This window comes from Lipotes vexillifer, unplaced genomic scaffold, assembly GCF_000442215.2.
Source record: "Lipotes vexillifer unplaced genomic scaffold, Lipotes_vexillifer_v1.1 scaffold217, whole genome shotgun sequence".
Lineage (NCBI taxonomy): Eukaryota > Metazoa > Chordata > Mammalia > Artiodactyla > Lipotidae > Lipotes > Lipotes vexillifer.
This window is the reverse complement of record NW_006788200.1, coordinates 2,980,678-3,001,511: the sequence shown is the minus strand read 5'-3', so window position 1 is coordinate 3,001,511 and position 20,834 is coordinate 2,980,678. Positions and strand designations below refer to the sequence as shown.

The window sequence follows — 20,834 nt, the reverse complement described above, 5'->3', positions numbered from 1 at the left end:
CGTATCCTAAACTAGACTAGAATCAACTTGTGGGCAACAACAGTACTTTATATTTCTTTTGACTCTCACTAAACCTAGCACAATTCCAAGAACATTTTAAGGTTTAATTAGTGCATGCTGATTAATATCTGCCTTACCCAGAAACAACTTCTTAACCCACTTCAGATGCTTTCAGTAAAATCAGAGATCATGAACACCAAGGTATTTGACTCTTTATTTTCCCATTGGTTGCTACTTGAAAGGGCACACTTATCGATCCTAATTATTCTTCCCATAAAAGAACACTTTCCTGCTTACTGACTCTGGGAGAGAAATGGCAAATGAACAGAAAACCAACTTTCTTAGACATATACAAGAAACCAAGAGTTTTCTAAAACTATAATCTGAAAGTCCTATTTCTGCCTCTATATAGTAAGCATACTGTCATTCTACTCACTATTCCACTAGAATACATCTTCACATGTCAAACTGGATGACTCCCTTAAGTACTGGGTAATGTTCAAGTTGTAAAAACAAGAATTTTTACTGAATGTTATGGAATATTTTTGCATTTGCTTATTACAATACTAGTAGAAACACCAGTTTATAATTTTTTTACACATTCAACAGTTCAACAAACACATGATTCTTTCAATCTGACTGAAGTTGTAAGTCAGCGCTTCACTGGAGAAAATGTATGAAATTGCAGCGTTAATTTCTGAAATGAAGGATTGAAATTCTTCTTTCCAACTCTCCTTTGAGTCTATCACTACTCTGCATGTTCCTGCTCTTGTCCTGGAATTAGCCATCGAATACTCTCAGTTCGAACGGTAGCATACATAATAAAACTAATTAAAAAGAATAAGGAAAATACAAGCAACCAGTCTACATTTTTTATCAAAGTGCTGGGAAGAGGACCTATTTGGTCAGCTTGAGTTACCACCACATTTTTCTTGGCTTCTATACCTGAAAGAGAAATCAGTTGTTTCAAATGAGACAGAAAACATACCCGCTACAGAATTTTCTTAAGTATTCTGCATGGCATGCAAAATGATATGCAGTCTTAAAATAAACACCACAGCTAGTATATCTGGGATGGGTTTCACTTGCCTGTCAGTGTAATCTGTAACTTGCCCTTTTCCCCACCACATCAAAGGAGCAGGAATTCATTCAGCTGTTCAAAGCTAAAACACTAGAATTTCAGTGAACTCACCAGAAAGGTCTTAGTCGGTGCACTGTATGAGTTGTCTTTTGGTCTCTTTCAAGACCAATGTTCAACAACTAGTAAAGCTATTCTCAGGAGTCTACAGAATGTTTTCACAGGGTAAGTAATGCTAAATTCAAAATGCTTTTAACTAATTTACTGAAAGAATTGTTAGGGGACTTCCCTGGCAGTCCAGTGGTTAAGACTCCACACTTCCACTGCAGGGTGCAGGTTCATTGCCTGGTTGGGGAACTAAGATCCTGCATGCCATGTGGCACGGCCAAAAAAAAAAAAAAAAAAAAAAAGAGTTAAGCTGAGCTCATTTAAAATAAAAAGAAGAACAATTTTTAGAACAACTAACCACCACTGGGATCAGTGATTACCAAAGATGCTGTGACTCCTAGATTTCATTTGGTTCTAAGTTTTCTGAGAGCACTGAGCAAAGTGGCTCCCCCTCTCCATATCAATCTAAACAACAACCAGGGGTCCAGGACAAGACTTGGAATAACTAACTACCTGGTAAGAAGCCTTTTACTCCTATGAGGTAACTCAGTTCTTTGTTCTTCTGTGTTAGATATAAGTCATTATATGCAGCTAAGAATATATGGAAGGTATGTTATAATTTTTATTTACTTCCAGTGATATATTTCAGGAAGAAGAGGGGTGCTCATAACTGAGGCATTAAAGCTTTTGAGGAATGAATTTTCCAACAAAGGAAATTTCATCAATGTACAGTGCTCAGATTTTTACAGGATAAAAATAAGGCCCTATGTTTTGGCAAATATTAAGGAATTAAAATAGCATCTACAAATGAATTAATAAATAGAACTCTATACAGCAACAAACATGAATAAAACACAACCATACACAACAATGCAGATGCATCCCATAAACATAATGGTCAGTGAAATCAGCCAGACGTGGAAGGATCCATACTATACGTCTCCATTAATATAAAAGTCAAAAACAAGGAACACTGGGGCTTCCCTGGTGGCGCAGTGGTTGAGAGTCCACCTGCTGATGCAGGGGACACGGGTTCGTGTCCCGGTCCGGGAAGATCCCACATGCCACGGAGCGGCTGGGCCCGTGAGCCATGGCCGCTGAGCCTGCGCGTCCGGAGCCTGTGCTCCGCAACGGGAGAGGCCACAGCAGTGAGAGGCCCACGTACCGCAAAAAAAAAACAAAAAAACAAGGAACAGTACACTATGGTGTTAGGAGTGAAGATGGTGGTTATCCTTGGGGAGGACAGGAGTGAGAGTGCTGAAAGGGGACTGGTGATGTTCTCTTTCTGCGTACTGGTTACTCAGGGTGTTCACTGTGAAAATTCAGTGCCACGTACACTAGTGATGGATGCATATTTTTGTGTAAATATTATACTTCAATGAATAATGTACGTAAAACAGTATCTAGAGGTGTATAGTATGTGAATTTTCTCTCAATAAAGCTGTTACATTTTTTAAAGGCATCTATAATCATATTAGCATCACCTATTCATGTTAAGCTTGCCACTGACCGGGAGACGTTTAACAGGATCTTAACATTTCATTAGAAAAGAAGTTTTCTATCCTAAAGCCAATCTTGAATCCTTCACTTAAGGACAATACTGTAGCAGATCGGAACCCACAGAAGGCACGTTCCTCCAGCAATAAAATGTCTTCTTCTAGTGTTCTACATACCTGTCTGGTTAAAAATGAAGATTTTCAGCGTTTCCAATGTTCGGTCTGTATGATTAAATCTAGCCATTGGTTTAGCCCCTTGAAATAACAAGATGTTAGGAACGGCTACAGTGCCAAACCTCGTAGAAAGGCTGCAAGAGAGAGAAGTTGGTCAGAAAACCTGAATTAACAGTGGGCTTCCTCACACAATTACCATATCAGAATGGATGGAAATAAATGAGGAAGGCTCAGTTTCCTGTGACCTATGGAGGCTCCTGATACTGAAACAACAGGCTTGTAGTTGCTCCTGACAGCCCTCCTCGTGGGTCATGGTTGGGGGCATTCGTGTTCTGTTCTCTGAGTTGCTTTCTGTTACAACATGGAGCTGCCCATGACACAATTATTCCACTAGTTCTGTTTTTAACAGCCAAAACAGATCAGACCAGAAAATTCTAATTTATGAACAAAGCACACTATGTCAATTTACCTAACAGAAGAAATTTCAGACTGCAGAATGCCCATCTCCAACCCTCATAAGAGATTCAACTTAAGCATTTAGGCTAGTGAGTCGGTGCAAAGGAAGCTACAACCTAACAAACACACCAGGAAGTTCACAATTAAGGCAGGACAATTCAGAAGTAATAGGACCTGAGCAGTACTGTTTCACTTTTACAGAATACAGAGTAGTGGTATAAGCTCCAGAGTCAAAATGCTCAGGGTTTAAGCCTCAGTTCTGCCACTGAACCAGCTGTGTGACCTTTGGGCAGATTATTTAACCTTTTTAAGCCTCAGTTACCCCCAGAAGTAAAATGGTAATATTGTATGATCAGGGTTTTTCCTTCTGTAAACATGCTGTAACATAAATATTAACATATGAGGCAAACACATGTCCTACGCCATACAGTAAGAGCGAGTATCCTCTATTCTCCATAATTGAGGCACCATACCAGGCACTGAGAAGGATGCATGGTGATGAAAAAGGAACAGAGGAGATGATAAAAGCCTGCAGGGATTGGGGGGCAGCACGGGGGTTAGTATCAGACCCATAACCAAACAGCACTAAGCAGGTGCTTGGAGCCAGCCCTGCTGGCTTGGGGGCAGTGGAGAGCCCAGTCAAAGCTGGACAATGACCTTGAATGTCCTTCCAATCAGTCTGTAACCTTGAGCCTGGCCACTGAGATCTTTCCCTGAAGGCTTTGTGGGAATTACTAATTTGTTGGGCAATTTCTTTATTCATGAACAATTTCAGGTAAACACTGGCAGTTCTATTACCCACCCTGAAAATCAGTGCCTCATTTTCACCACCAACTTGACTATCTTCCAGACTTTCCAAACTTATTCACACACAACCTCCTTGTGACCTGCTAATAAGCAGCATCTGACTTAGAGGAGGAGGGGAGTACACAGTTTATAACCCCAGGCACAGTCACAGGGGAAATATACAACATGTGCACAAAGTTCTTTGTAACTTACCTTATTGAACATTCAGAAAAGACAAAACCCCACTGAACAATATGAAAGAACATAAAGCAAGGGTAAATGTATTTCAAAGGCCTAAACTAATTCATCAAATTCATTGAACGTCTACTAAGAACACACATGCAAGAATAAATGTAAACATGAAGAAAGAAAAGGAAGGAGGGAAAGAAGGAAAGAAAAAACTAAAAAGGAAAGAAAGAAATCCTTAGTAGACATAAAACGAGTGCCGAGAGTTAGGCTGCCAGGGTGGGAACCTAAGCTACAGATGAAAGTCACAAAGGAAGACCCTACTTAGGATGCTAATTTTGCTAATTCAGTCTGGCCCAGACCCTAAAACGTCCTCTGCCCCCACCCCTGCCATCAGGCAGAGCCTTCACTGAATTCCACCACGCAGAGAACAGTCTTTCTTTCTCAAGGGGCCTCCAGAAAGTCTCCCTCGGGAATGTGACAGTCCTCACTAGTCACACTTGTTTCTCCCTCCCTCAGTTCCATTTCAAAGCTCAAGCTCAAACCTACCTCCTCTGCTCCTAACTTAACTGATTACAACCTCCAAGTAACTGCAACCATCATCCAACAGGATGAGGCAGAAACCCCACTAAGGGAAGATACTAAGGGAAGATACCTGCTGTGCTGAGATGCATCCAGTGCCAAAAAGTGAAGAGCTGGAAACGCCCGGGGCAGAGAGTTAAAATGAGGGGCCAAACTGGCAGAAAATCGGCACCAAGGGGTGTAAAACAGGACTAGAGTGCAGTCGCTACCGTTTGGGTTGAGAAAATCCATAAGGTCCTATGGCAAAAGAAACAAAGTGTTAAAGTCAGCAGTACAGGATGTGCACTTTTTCTGGAAGGATACACAAGAAACAGGAACCACTGCTGCCGTCAAGGGAGAGGAGGTAGGGGCAGGGACGGGAGGGAGACAGTAGTGCAGCTCCCGAAGAACCTTCTGGATTGGAACCATAGGGATCCATGGGTCAGCAGAAAAGAACTATCAAATGACATGTTATAAACTTTCCTCCAAGGTTTTTTTTTTTTTTTAATTGAAGTATATAGTTGATTTACAATGTTGCGTTAATTTCTTTTCCATTATGGTTTATCAGAGGATATTAAATACAGTTTCCTATGCTATACAGCAAGACGTTGTTGTTTATCCACTCTCTATGTGATAGTTTGCATCTACTAATCACAAACTCCCAGTCTATCCCTTCCCCACCCCCTTCTTCCTTGGCAACCACAAGTCTGTCCTCTATGCCTGTGAGTCTGTTTCTGTTTCCTGCATAGGTTCATTTGTGTCATATTTGAGATTCAACACATAAGTGATATCATATGCTATTTGTCTTTTTCTTTCTGACTTACTTCACTTAGTATAATAATCTATAGGTCCATCTATATTGCTGCAAATGGCATTATTTCATTCTTTTTTATGGCTGAGTAATATTCCATTGTATATATGTACCACATCTTCTTTATCCATTCCTCTGTCAGTGGACATTTAGGCTGTTTCCATGTCTTGCCTATTGTAAATACTGCTGCTATGAACACAGGGGTGCATGTATGTTCTTTTTTTTTCTTTTGGCTGCACTGTGCAGCATGCAGGATCTTAGTTCCCCAACCATGAATTGAACCTGCGCCCCCTGCAGTGGAAGCGTGGACTCTTAATCACTGGACTGCCAGGGAAGTCCCAGCATGTATTATTATTATTTTTTTACATCTTTATTGGAGTATAATTGCTTTACAATGGTGTGTTAGTTTCTCCTTTATAACAAAGTGAATCAGTTATATGTATACATATGTCCCGATATCTCTCACCTCTTGCGTCTCCCTCCCTCCCACCCTCCCTATCCCACCCCTCCAGGCGGTCACAAAGCACCGAGCTGATCTCCCTGTGCTATGCGGCTGCTTCCCACTAGCTATCTACCTTATGTTTGGTAGTGTATATATGTCCATGCCTCTCTCTCGCTTTGTCACAGCTTACCCTTCCCCCTCCCCATATACTCAAGTCCATTCTCTAGTAGGTCTGTGTCTTTATTCCTGTCTTACCCGTAGGTTCTTCGTGACATTTTTTTCTTAAATTCCATATATATGTGTTAGCATACAATATTTGTCTTTCTCTTTCTGACTTACTTCACTCTGTATGACAGACTCTAGGTCTGTCCACCTCATTACAAATAGCTCAATTTCATTTCTTTTTATGGCTGAGTAATATTCCATTGTATATATGTGCCACATCTTCTTTATCCATTCATCCGATGATGGACACTTAGGTTGTTTCCGTCTCCGGGCTATTGTAAATAGAGCTGCAATGAACATTTTGGTACATGACTCTTTTTAAATTATGGTTTTCTCAGGGTATATGCCCAGTAGTGGGATTGCTGGGTCATATGGTAGTTCTATTTTTAGTTTTTTGAGGAAACTTCATACTGTCTCCATAGTGGCTGCACCAATTTACATTCCCACCAAGAGTGTAGGAGGGGTCCTCCTCTAAGCTTTCTTAATATTACTATAGAGCAATTTTAATATTTTTCATAATTCATCAATTCATATACTAAGTACTCACAGGGTACAGGCCATGGTCCCAACTTTGGACTTCTGCATCTCACAACAATCTAACAACATTATTAAAGCACTGTGGTCTCAGGCCCAAACTATCATCTCAGCAGCTCCAAGTCTGCACTAAGCAGTCAGATCCATGTATTTGACCAAAGGTTAGTTCAGTTTGAGGGTGCACCATCCCTGCCACCACCAAAACTCAGACTGCTCAAACTGCTTGCTCCTGTGTGCTCCTTGTGGGTGTGGCACAAAAAGGCCACAGAGCTGAGGCACAGCATTCACCAGGCACTGAGGGGAGGGTGCAAGGCCAGTGCTGACACCTGCCTCGGAGGGGCACTCAACATATGTACCCTCATTTAAAATAAGCAATCACACCTCTCAGAGCTAGGATTCTTCTCTTACATAAGCAGCCTGAATTCATTCAGGCTTGCTGAATGGATACAAAAACAAGACCCATATATATGGTGTCTACAAGAGACCCACTTCAGACCTAGGGACATATACAGACCGAAAGTGAGGGGATGTTAAAAGATATTCCATGCAAATGGAAATCAAAAGAAAGCTGGAGTAGCAATACTCATATCAGATAAAATAGACTTTAAAATAAAGAATGCTACAAGAGACAAGGAGGGACACTACATAATGGTCAAGGGATCAATCCAAGAAGAAGATATAACAATTATAAATTTATATGCACCCAACATAGCAGCACCTCAATACATAAGGCAACTGCTAACAGCTATAAAAGAGAAAATCGACAGTAACACAATAATAGTGGGGGACTTTAACACCTCACTTACACCAATGGACAGATCATACAAAATGAAAATAAATAAGGAAACAGAAGCTTTAAATGACACAACAGACCAGATGGATTTAACTGATACTTATAGGATATTCCATCCAAAAACAGCAGATTACACTTTCCTCTCAAGTGTGCATGGAACATTCTCCAGGATAGATCACATCTTGGGTCACAAATCAAGCCTCAGTAAATTCAAGAAAATTGAAATCATATCAAGCATCTTTTCTGACTACAACGCTATGAGATTAGAAAAGAATTACAGGGAAAAAAACATAAAAAACACAAACACATGGAGGCTAAACAATACATTACTAAATAACCAAGAGATCACTGAAGAAATCAAAGAGGAAATCAAAAAATACCTAGAGACAAATGACAATGAAGACATGATGATCCAAAACCTACGGGATGCAGCAAAAGCAGTTCTAAGAGGGAAGTTTACAGCTATACAAGCCTACCTCAAGAAACAAGAAAAATCTCAAATAAACAATCTAACCTTACACCTAAAGGAACTAGAGAAAGAAGAACAAACAAAACCCAAAGTTAGCAAAAGGAAAGAAATCATAAAGATCAGAGCAAAAATAAATGAAATAGAAACAAAGAAAACAATAGCAAAGATCAATAAAACTAAAAGCTGGTTCTTTGAGAAGATAAACAAAATTGATAAACCAGTAGCCAGACTCATCAAGAAAAAGAGGGAGAGGACTCAAATCAATAAAATTAGAAATGAAAAAGGAAAAGTTACAACAGACACCGCAGAAATACAAAGCATCCTAAGAGCCTACTACAAGCAACTCTATGCCAATAAAATGGACAACCTGGAAGAAATGGACAAATTCTTAGACAGGTATAACCCTCCAAGACTGAACCAGGAAGAAACAGAAAATATGAACAGTCCAATCACAAGTAATGAAATTGAAACTGATTAAAAATCTTCCAACAAACAAAAGTCCAAGACTTCACAGGTGAATTTTATCAAACATTTAGAGGAGAGCTAACACCCATCCTTCTCAAACTCTTCCAAAAAATTGCAGAGGAAGGAACACTCCCAAACTCATTCTATGAGGCCACCATCACCCTGACACCAAAACCAGAGAAAGATCTACAAAAAAAGAAAATTACAGACCAATATCACTGATGAATATGGATGCAAAAATCCTCAACAAAATACTAGCAAACAGAATCCAACAACACATTAAAAGGATCATACAGCATGATCAAGTGGGATTTATCCCAGGGATGCAAGGATTCTTCAATATATGCAAATCAATCAATGTGATACACCATATTAACAAATTGAAGGAGAAAAACCACATGGTCATCTCAATAGATGCAAAAGAAGCTTTCGACAAAATTCAACACCCATTTATGATAAAAACCCTCCAGAAAGTGGGCATAGAGGGAACCTACCTCAACATAATAAAGGTCACATACGACAAACCCACAGCAAACATCATTCTCAATGGTGAAAAACTGAAAGCATTTCCTCTAAGATCAGGAACAAGAAAAGGATGTCCACTCTCACCATTATTATTCAACATAGTTTTGGAAGTCCTAGCCACGACAATCAGAGAAGAAAAAGCAACAAAAGGAATACAGACTGGAAAAGAAGAAGTAAAACTGTCACTGTTTGCAGATGACACGATACTATACATAGAGAATCCTAAAGATGCTACCAGAAAACTACTAGAGCTAATTAACGAGTTTGGTAAAGTAGCAGGATACAAAATTAATTCACAGAAATCTCTTGCATTCCTATACACTAATGATGAAAAATCTGAAAGAGAAATGAAGGAAACACTGCCATTTACCACTGCAACAAAAAGAATAAAATACCTAGGAATAAACCTACCTAGGGAGACAAAAGACCTGTATGTAGAAAACTGTAAGACACTGATGAAAGAAATTAAAGATGATACCAACAGATGGAGAGATATACCATGTTCTTGGATTGGAAGAATCAATATTGTGAAAATGACTATACTACCCAAAGCAATCTACAGATTCAATGCAATCCCTATCAAATTACCAATGGCATTTTTTACGGAATTAGAACAAAAAATCTTAAATTTGTATGGAGACACAAAAGACCCCAAATAGCCAAAGCAGCCTTGAGGGGAAAAAACCGAGCTAGAGGAATCAGACTCCCTGACTTCAGACTATACTACAAAGCTACAGTAATCAAGACAATATGGTACTGGCACGAAAACAGAAACAAACATCAATGGAACAAGATAGAAAGCACAGAGATAAACCCATACACCTATGGTCAACTAATCTATGACAAAGGAGGCAAGGATATACAATGGAGAAAGACGGTCTCTTCAATAAGTGGTGCTGGGAAAACTGGACAGTTACATGTAAAAGAAAGAAATTAGAACACTCCCTAACACCATACACAAAAATAAACTCAAAATGGATTAGAGACCTAAATGTAAGACCGGACACTATAAAACTCTTAGAGGAAAACATAGGAAGAACACTCTGACATAAATCACAGCAAGATATTTTTTGATCCACCTCCTAGAGTAATGGGACCTAAGGAAACTTCAAAGCTTTTGCACAGCAAAGGAAACCATAAACAAGATGAAAAGACAATCCTCAGAATGGGGGAAAATATTTGCAAACGAATCAACAGACAAAAGATTAATCTCCAAAATATATAAACAGCTCACACAGCTCAATATTAAAAAACAAACAACCCAATCCAAAAACGGGCAGGAGACCTAAATAGACATTTCTCCAAAGAAGACATACAGATGGCCAACAGGCACATGAAAAGCTGCTCAACATCACTAATTATTAGAGAAATGCAAATCAAAACTACAGTGAGGTATCCCCTCAAACCAGTTAGAATGGGCATCATCAGAAAATCTACAAACAACAAATGCTGGAGAGGGTGTGGAGAAAAGGGAACCCTCTTGCACTGTTGGTGGGAATGTCAATTGATACAGCCACTATGGAGAACAGTATGGAGGTTCCTTAAAAAACTAAAAATAGAATTACCATATGATCCAGCAATCCCACTACTGGGCATATACCCAGAGAAAACCATAATTCAAAAAGACACATGCACCCCAATGTTCATAGCAGCTCTATTTACAATAGCCAGGTCATGGAAGCAACCTAAGTGTCCATTGACAGATGAATGGATAAAGAAGATGTGGTACATATATACAATGGAGTATTACTCAGCCATAAAAAGGAATGAAATTGGGTCATTTGTTGAGACGTGGATGGATCTAGAGACTGTCATACAGAGTGAAGTGAGTCACAAAGAGAAAAACAAATATCGTATATTAACGCATATATGTGGAACCTAGAAAAATAGTACAGATGAACCAGTTTGCAGGGCAGAAACTGAGACACAGATGTAGAGAACAAACGCATGGACACCAAGGGGGCAAAGCAGTGGCGGGTGGGGGTGGGGGTGTGTGTGATGAATTGGGTGATTGGGATTGACATGTATACACTGATTTGTATAAAACTGATGACTAGTAAGAAGCTGCTGTATAAAAAAAATTTTTTTTAAATAAACAAATAACAAAAAACATACTTCGCAACCTAAGTGTCCATCGACAGATGAATGCATAAATAAGACGTGGCACATATATACAATGCAATATTACTCAGCCATAAAAAGAAACGAAATTGAGTTATTTGTAGTGAGGTGGATGGACCTAGAGTCTGTCATACAGAGTGAAGTAAGTCAGAAAGAGAAAAACAAATATCATATGCTAACGCATATATATGGACTCTAAAAAAAAAAAAATGTTTCTGAAGAACCTAGGGGCAGGACAGGAAAAAAGACACAGACGTAGAGAATGGACTTGAGGACACGGGAGGGGGAAGGGTAAGCTGGGACGAAGTGAGAACAGCACTGACATGTATACACTACCAAATGTAAAACAGACAGCTAGTGGGAAGCAGCTGCATAGCACAGGGAGATCAGCTCAGTGCTTTGTGACCACCTAGAGGGGTGGGATAGGGAGGGTGGGATAGGGAGGGTGGGAGGGAGACACAAGAGGGAGGATATATGGGGATATATGTTTATGTATAGCTGATTCACTTTGTTATACAGCAGAAACTAACACAACATTGTAAAGCAATTATACTCCAGTAAAGATGTTAAAAAAATATATATATATATATATATATATGTATAAAACATACTCCTCAGGGACATGACTAGTCTAAACAATGCTAACTTACAATTTTAGTAATTCAGATATTTTATTTTTATGCCTCCATAACAAATACCTCATTTAGAAGAAGAATGCTATGACTCTGATACCAAGCACCTATCTGTCCACTGGGATTTTTATCATAAGACTTGGTGGTGAGATTAACCCAAGGCTGACTAGGTTTAGGCCTCCTAAAAAGCATATTCGACCCTAGTTATATCTCCTCCTTTTCCTACAAACGTCACAGAAAGCCAGGTGAATTTTCACTGATGCAGCCATTAAATGCTATCCCACTTACAATATGATAAAGATTATGACTCCTCATTTGAAAGTTGATAGAGTATTAAATCGTCAAGTGAATGTGCGGAAAAGGAGAAAAGCACTAAATACTTTTGTCTTACCTGTGACATATTTAAAATTTTCAGAGTGAAATTTTCTAATCCCGTCACATTTCTCTCCTCGCAGTTCACCTTCGGGGATTTCAGACTTTCAGTGGTGTTGGCGTCCTCTGTCGGCGGGGGGTCAGATTCCACCACTTCGGGCTCTGCGTAGTACTCCTCTTCTCGCTCCGGGAAGCTGGCTCCAGCGCTGTCCAGAGAGAAGAGGCTCTCCCGGGGGTTGCACCTCGAGTCCTCCTCCCCTCCAGCCCTGCAGGTGCCGCCGCTGGGCTCTGGGCTCAGTTTGTCCTCAGCTTCCCCAGGAATCACAGACAACATTACCATGTGTTCACCATCAGCGTCCAGCCCCAGCACTGCCTCGGCCTCTTCTGCAGACAGGTCCTGGCCCACTGGGTCACGGGAGGGCACCTCCTCACTCATGTACCCAGCCGCCACCTGGAATGGGTAAGCAGGCTGCTCCTCTGACCATAAGTGACCTCTTTTCTCTGCAACTAAAACATGCCACTATGTTCACAGTCACATCTAACTTCAAAATAAATGAATCCCAAAGAATTACAGTTCTCAAATATGAAATTTTCCCCTCCAGAGTAAAAAGTTACCTTCCCATTAAACTATCACAGAGCCACCCATCATTCTCCAGGTCATGAAGAAGATCACAAGGAGATACTAGATCAATGAATGCAGGAAGTGGACAGACACATAGCTTCATGCAAAACCTGCTGCTTGCCATGCGGATTACAAGCAAAAACACTCCACTGCAGACATCCAATTAGGAAAATATAATACAAACACTTTAACAATTTAGTTTCTTTGATGAGACTATCCAAGAAAATAATGATGGCTTTATGGAAGAGTCTACCATGGCAAAGCATCTTTGCACCCATTGTAACAGCTCTGTGAGATGGGCAGCACAAGGGTTATCATCCTGACTTAATAGATGAGGTACAGAGAGGTTCAGTGTAATGCCCAATGGCACACAGCCAGTAAGCAGCAGAGCCAGGTCTAAGAGCAAAGTCTTCTGACTGCTACTCCAGAGCGGGCCTTACCCTCCCCACATGATACCTCGGAGGGCTGCTGCGCAACACTGCCCGAAGAATGCTACTAGACCCAGCTCCTTCCCGGGGTGGCCTCTACAGCTGGCCTCTGCTCTCCCGCCTGCTGCCCTTGGGCTACTGCCCTCAGGAGTGCTAAAGGTGCACCAAGCAGAGCAGGGGCAGCAGCAGGGAGAAGAGGAGGAGGATTTTCCTCCCACTTTGGAGACACTAGGTGCGGCTTGGGCCAAAGGTTCAGGTAAGGGGAGAGTCCTGGGCAGTCTCATACATCCATCCAGCAAGCTCCACTCACCTCTGTACAATAACTCCTGCCCTCCACCACTCATGACCTCAACAACAGCCGCCAGACTCCGGGCCAGGCACTGACCAGGGGAAACGAATGGGCCCAGCTGCACTCAGACAAGCCCACCATATGGCTGGGGAGCCACCAGCTGTATAATGAGCTCTGCATGCAAACAGCGTGTCTAGCAGAGTGTGAATGACCACCTGGCTTCAAAGCCGGGAGGGATCTGGGAACTTCCTAAGGTATGCACATTTGTATAACGTCTCAAAGAATATCTCCACAGATGTTTGCAGATTCATTCAGCAATTCAAAAACACTCTCTGGGAATTTGCTTCAGGCTAAGTGGAATAACAGGAACCAGATTTATTCTCCCTCCTGAAACAACCCAAAAAACAGCCAAATATGTGAAACAACAGTTTCAGGAGACTAGCAATGAGACAACGAAGGACAGTGAACAGGAAGCAGATGAGAAGAGCCCTACAAATGCTCTAGCTTACTGCCTGAGAGAGTTCCTGCCCTGTCTCAGGGAGGGCCCAGCTGACTTCTCAAGTTGAGATGGAACTGAGGGTCCAGAAAGACCAAGAAGCCAGAGTTTGCAGGACAGAATACTGGAGATGGGAGAGCTTCAGAAAGAGAACTCTGGAGATCTGTGGAGGGGGCCCCGCCTTGAGTATACTGGTCAGTATATGCCTGTAAGTGAACTACCCCAAGCCAGGGAAAGAACCACTCAAAGGGATTAGAGGCAAAAGCACCCAACAGCCACAGAAAGCTGGGAATAGTACCTGTCCCCACCCACTAGCCTGGGAAACCTCCTAAGTCACAGGGTACTGGGGAGAGTACGCGAAAGGGACTTGCCTCAGCAGTGGGGCCCAATTAACCCTAAAGTAAATACAGCTCTGCTTCCATCTAGCAATCCTTAAAAGTGAGAATCAAACTGTGTTCAAGTAACTTAACTGTATCCCAGAACAAAGCTCAAGAATATTTATAGGAATACTAAAATATCTAGCACTCAACCAGGTAAAATTTACTTCTGGCATCCAATCAAAGATTACCAGGCATGCAAAGAAGCAGGGAAATTCTCCTCATTATCCATAATGAGAATAATCAACCAAACCTGACCCAGAACTTGCAGATTTCAGAATTATTAGATGAGGCTGTCAAAACAGCAATAACTGCATCACATATGTTTAAAAAGTTAAGTAGATATAGAGAACATAAGATATAAAAAAAGACCCAAATCAAAATGCAAATCAAAACCACAATGAGATATCACCTCACACATGTTAGAATGGCTATTATCAAAAAGACAAGAAATGACAAATGTTGGTATGCATGCAGACAAAGGGGAACCCTTGTGCACTATCAGTGAAAATGTAAATTGGTGCAGCCACTAAGGAAAACAGTATGGAAGTTCCTCAAAAACTAAAAAATAGAACTACCATATGATCCAGCAATTCCACTTCTGGGCATTTATCCAAAGAAAATGAAAACACTCACTTGAAAAGGTACATGCACCCCCATGTTCACTGCAGCATTATTTACATAAGCCAAGACATGGAAGCAATTGATGGATGCATAGATAAAGAAAATGTGAGATATATATACATATATTTGCATATGTATATGTGTGTATATATATGTATATGTATATGTGTGTAGATATGTATATATATATAAAAAGTATTATTCAGCCATTTAAAAACAGGAAATCTTGCCATTTATGACAACATGGACAGACCTTGAGGGCATTATGCTAAGTGAAATAAATCAGAGAAAGACAAATACTGTATTATCTCACTTAAATGTGGAATCTAAAAACAAACAAACAGGGCTTCCCTGGTGGCGCAGTGGTTGAGAGTCCGCCTGCCGATGCAGGGGACACGGGTTCGTGACCCGGTCCGGGAAGATTCCACGTGCCGCGGAGCGGCTGGGCCCGTGAGCCATGGCCGCTGGGCCTGCGCGTCCGGAGCCTGTGCTCCACAACGGGAGAGGCCACAACAGTGAGAGGCCCGTGTACCGCAAAACAACAACAACAAAAACCCCACAAGCTCATACAGAAAACAGTTTGGTGGTTGACAGAGGTGGTGGGTAGGGGGTGGGCAAAATGGGTGAAGATGGTCAAAAAGTACAAACTTCCAGTTATAAAGTAAGTAAGTCATGGGGATATAATGCACAGCATGGTAACTATAGTTAATTATACTATATTGTATATTTGAAAGTTGCTAAGAGGGTTGCTAAGACCTTAAAAGGTCTCATCCAAAGAAAAAAATTTTATAACTGTGTGTGATGGTGGATTTTAACCAGACTTATTATGGTGGTCATTTTACTATATATATATATATATATATATATATATATATATATACACATATATATACATATATGTATATATATATATATCAGATGATTATATTTTACAACTGAAACTACTATAATGTTATATATCAATTATATCTCAATAATAATTTTTTAAAAGACCCAAATTATACTTCTAGCAATGAAAATTACAAGGTCTGAGATGAAAACTGCACTGGATGGGATTCATAGCAGAATAGACATTACAGAAGAAAAGAGTAGTTAACTTAAGGCATAGCAATAGAACCCATACAAAATGAAACACACAATGAAAAAACGAATTCCCCCCCAAGTTAAGAGTGACAGTGAGCTGTGGGACAATTTCAAGTGGTCTCATGTACAGATAATTGGAGTACCCAAAAGAGAGAAGTAAATGGGGGAAAACACAAAAAGTAATTGAAGAAACAATAACCGAAAACTTTACAAACCTGATGAAAACTATAAATCCAAAGATCCAAGAAGCTCAACAAACTACACCAAGATACATCATAATCAAACTGGTCAAAACCAGTGACAAAGAAAAAATCTTAAAAGCAGACGGAGATAAAAGACATGCTATGTCTAGAGGAACAAAGATAAGGATGACAGCAGATTTCTCATTGGAAACAATGCAAGCAAGAAGAGCAGCATCTTTAAGGGACTGAAAGGAAAAAAACTATAAACCTAGAATTCTATACCCAGCAAAAATATCTTTCAAAATCAAAGGCAAAATAATACGTTTTCAGACATACAAAAGCTGAAACAATTCATAACCAGCAGACCTACATGACAAGAATCTGAAATGAACTTCTTCAGGCAATAGAAAAATGATACCAGATGGAAATGTGGATCCACACAAAAGAATGAAGAGCACCAGAAATGGTAACTACATAAATAAATATATACAATTCTTTCTGAAAGTCTAGCTCTGAAGGGGAAAAGAAAGACCCGGTAGTTGTTATGGGCAGGCAGGGGGCTAAGGGAAATTTTCGTTTTGGTTTTTAGGACACAGGAGAAATTTAAGGATATATAAAGCTCATGGGAAAGTGAGTAAGCAGGGAGAGGTGACAATACAGGTTAGAGAGGGCAGAGTACAGGGCTTGAGAAGCAAGATAGGTCCTTGACAGAAGAGGGGCAAGCACTTCTTTGTCTATGACCTAGAGAAGGGGCTGGGTGCCTGGGCAAGGAGCTCTGTCAATGGGGTGCGGATGGCAGTCCTTCTGTAGCCTTTGGTTGATAAACATGTACTGCTTGTATAATCATAAGTAAAAACAAACAAACATGTTTACTAGATCGTCCTCAAGACAGAGCAGAAAATGAAGCCAGAGAGGCTAAAAATCTGGAGAAGAACAAAGGGTGCCAGATTTGGGAACCAACTCTACTCCCAAATGCACCAGCTCTGCAGAGATCTTCTCTCTCAACCTAAACAACATTCTAGGTCCTCTAAAGTAAATGGAGAATGCCAATATCCTAAAAGACTCTCAAGAGAAAAAAATCAGGGCACAAAATAGAATCTGGTTCTTTTGATCACCTTTATGTAAAACTGGATAGATGTCCCTTACAGAAAATCAAAAGGAAGTCTGAGTGATGCAGAGAGCTAGAATTTTGAGTCAGGAGTGTTGTTTTCCCTTCCTATGGAGATATTTAAGTAGAGAGGACAAATTAGGAACAAAACAAAAATTCTCACACCCTCAGGTACCATTTTTTTCATTGAAGCATAGGGAAGAAAGGAAATACTGAATTATTCCACTCTAAGAAATGACCTACCGTGTGAGAGCCATTGAACCCTCCCATGGTAATGCGCCTTTTAAAAAAGATTGCTTCTCAATGTCAATAATCTTATTATAGTTTGAGCCATGCATAAAGTGGAAATTACTGCACTATTGGCAGCAAGGAATATGTTTGGAGAACAGGGGCGAGGGCACCACTCCAACTCTGCCAAGGAGCCCCAGCCTGGGTCAGCTCCTTCATACCCTTCCAGTTGTTCTCAAAAGACTCTCTACCAGCCACAGGCTTTTTTTCATAATGGCTTCTGTGTCAGGGGAGCCAACTGGGGAGGACCAAAAACAGCTGGGGGTTAGAGGGGCAGCAACCCGTACTTTCCATAGGAAATTTTTAGTGTGTGCATCTAACAAATGGAGAAAATACCACTGAAATGCAGATATTCATAGGGCTACCATGCAGATTAAATGAGAAAAGACGTATATGGTCCCTGGCACATGGTAAGCACTCCATAAATGGCTACAGTGATGGTGATGATGATGATGATGATAATGGTTATGACTGATGCTTACAATTCAAAGAGATGGACGGGAACCACAACTAGGTCCTATTAATTCCTCTGCTAAATACACTCTGGATCCATCCACTTCTCCCAACCCATTCACACCTCTCAGCCCAGGCCACAGTCATCTCTCACTTGGACAACTGCTGCAACCACCAAAATGGTCTTCCTGGTTGGCCTTCTACCCCCTCTCCAAACCCTTCTCCTCACAGCATCCAAGTGAAACTGAAAGTCAAAGGCAAATGTGATCATGTCACTCCCCTGCTAAAACCCTTTCAATGGCTTCCGCCTACCCTGTGAATGAATCCATGCTCTGTAGCATGACTACCAGGCCCCAGGTGATAAGGCCTCTGTCCATACTCCCAACAGGTGCCACTAGACATTTCTGGTCCCTGATCACTCACACCCTCCTCCCCCTACCTCAGAACTGTCCTGAGGGCTGTTTCTCTGCCAAGAGCCCTCCCTCCACTCCCTCTCTTCTTCTGGCTAATCTGACACATCCTTCAGATCTCACCCTAAACTTCACCTCTGTAAGGTGAACTTCACCCTCCTAGACCCTCATACCAGAAAGGTCTCCCATTACAGCATTCCATAATGCCCTGGGGCTCTCCTTGAAGCATATTCCACTCTTGTGGAAAATTTACTTAATTATTTGTGGTCATTTAATGCCTGCCTTCCCCATCAAACAGGAGGGCGGGCATAGTTCTCTACTTGCTCTCCACTGCACCCAGAGTGCCTAACACAGCATATGGCATATGACAGGTGCTCAGTCAGAATCTGCTAGTTGACTGTCTAGTGAAGACGGGTGTGGGGTGTTGAAGTCCGGGGCTGGCACCCGTTCCTTGACACCTGGACAGCACTGCCACCTCCAGTTGCTAATTTGCCAGTGGTATCCTCTGCAGAAAAAACGCCTTGGATTTTCAGCCACCCCCAAAAGGAACCAGCTGGTGAAGCTTCCTCAGTCCTCACCCCATTCATGGCCTGGCCATGATGACCAGTGACCCACCCCATGGCTGGTGTTACCCTCAGGTCTGTATGACGTGACCCTCCCTGCCAGGTAGGCTCAAACTGACTGCCGAATCAGCCAGTGTTCTGCCAGGAAACAGCACATGCAACTTGGACAGTCAGAGGAGAACTTAATAAAGGCACCTCCAACATGTGTGCTGGGTGCAGAGAAACCAAAAGCAATGGTAAGGAACCCCAGGGTCAATAACAGCAGAGAGGGAGCGAGTTACCACTCATAGACCTTAAGAGTCCAGAGGCAGAAGCCTTGAAACAGAGAGGACAGCCTTCTAGAAGCCCTAACTTTCAGTGGAGGGACACAGCCAACCTGCGATATCCCCAAGGGAGGGAGCTGAGAGAATCAATAACCTGACCTCACTCTACCTTCATGCCAACACAACAGAAGCCAGAAGACAGAAGAGCCAGTTGTTTATTCCATACAGGACAGCTACTCAGGGCACAGAGCAGGGTGGAGAAGGCTGAAGAATGATCTGAGAGACAAACAGAAGATATCCAGCACACGCTGTCCCCTCTCTGAGGCTGGTGGTTAAGTGTAGCGACAGAGGAGTGTAGTACAGAGCTTTGACTGTGAGGTCAGGCAGACAGAGGCTTGAATTGTAGCTTCTCAACTTCTGCTGTTGGACCTTGGTAAAAGACTTAGGGGATGCTGAGTCTCAGTTTACTCATCTATCAAATGGGGACAATAACAACATACATTTCATAAGCATTTAAAGACTAAATAAGATGATGCTCAAAAAGCACTAAGCACACTGCCTGGCAGATAATGAGTGTTTTAATTACTTTTCATTACTCAGCAAGCCGGCTGCCCTGCCTCTTTCCAGGACGCAGCAGGGAAAGGAAAGATCTGTGTATTCCTGTTAAGTTTTGAATGACAAGAAAGGCCAAAGGGTCTGGACTTTAATAGGGCTCTGCGGAGTAGGGCGAAGAAACAATGGGAATAAGGCCTCCACTCCTGGGCCCAGCCATGCCTCCAGGTGGCTGCCTTCCCCACGGAGGGACCCTGAGAGCATGCTCTGGCAAGCAGCAAGTTACCCTGGGATCTGCTGTGTTTTTCTCATCTGTCCTTCACAGGCACCTGAGCAAGAGTGACCTTCTTACGAAAGTGGTCCAGCAGGGTGCAAAGTAAAGCGTGGTCTTTGCAGTCAGAGATACAGGCTCTGCCAATTACCAGAATCGCAAACGTAGGCAGATTACTTAACCTCTCTGAGCTCAGCATCTTCATCTGTAAAACACGGATACTCACGGAATCTATCTCATAGGATCGGTGGGAGGGCTAAATAAGATAATGATAGCACTATGCACAGTTCCTGGCTCCTAATAAGGGCACCATAGAGGTCGGCTATTCGTTATGATGATTATCATTAATAACGAAGTGCTCAGCACAAGGGGGTACGCCTCAGTAAGCGCTAATACACGGTTCTTCCCGACTGAGTCACCTGCTCAGGGGCCTGAACATGGCCCAGGCATCCCGCCCCGCCGGCCCCTACCCCGGACCGCGAGCGGGGACCACCGGGGGAAGGAGGTCGGGATAACCCGGGGAGACGCGCTCTAGGGGACGCCAGGAAGAGGCGAGGCGCGCAGCGCGGGCCTTCGCGCAGGTAAAAGAGC

At 41.9% G+C, this 20,834-nt stretch overlaps 1 protein-coding gene across 2 annotated transcripts in view; it reads right to left on the bottom strand.

The window, feature by feature from the left end:
• Positions 1-298: 298 nt before the first annotated feature.
• The window catches only part of TXNDC15 (thioredoxin domain containing 15), a 21,757-nt gene continuing 1,221 nt past the window's right edge, over positions 299-20,834 (bottom strand). The window contains exons 1-5 of one of the 2 annotated variants that reach the window (XM_007461372.1): positions 18,402-18,406; positions 12,254-12,741; positions 4,940-5,103; positions 2,860-2,990; positions 299-945 (exon numbers count right to left, since the gene is read on the bottom strand). In XM_007461372.1, coding sequence (XP_007461434.1) covers positions 749-945; positions 2,860-2,990; positions 4,940-5,103; positions 12,254-12,670 — 909 coding nt within the window. In that variant the 5' untranslated portion in view covers positions 12,671-12,741; positions 18,402-18,406 and the 3' untranslated portion in view covers positions 299-748. Of the gene's footprint in view, positions 946-2,859; positions 2,991-4,939; positions 5,104-12,253; positions 12,742-18,401; positions 18,407-20,834 lie in introns of those variants that run through there. The other variant, XM_007461371.1, reaches the window with a different exon arrangement.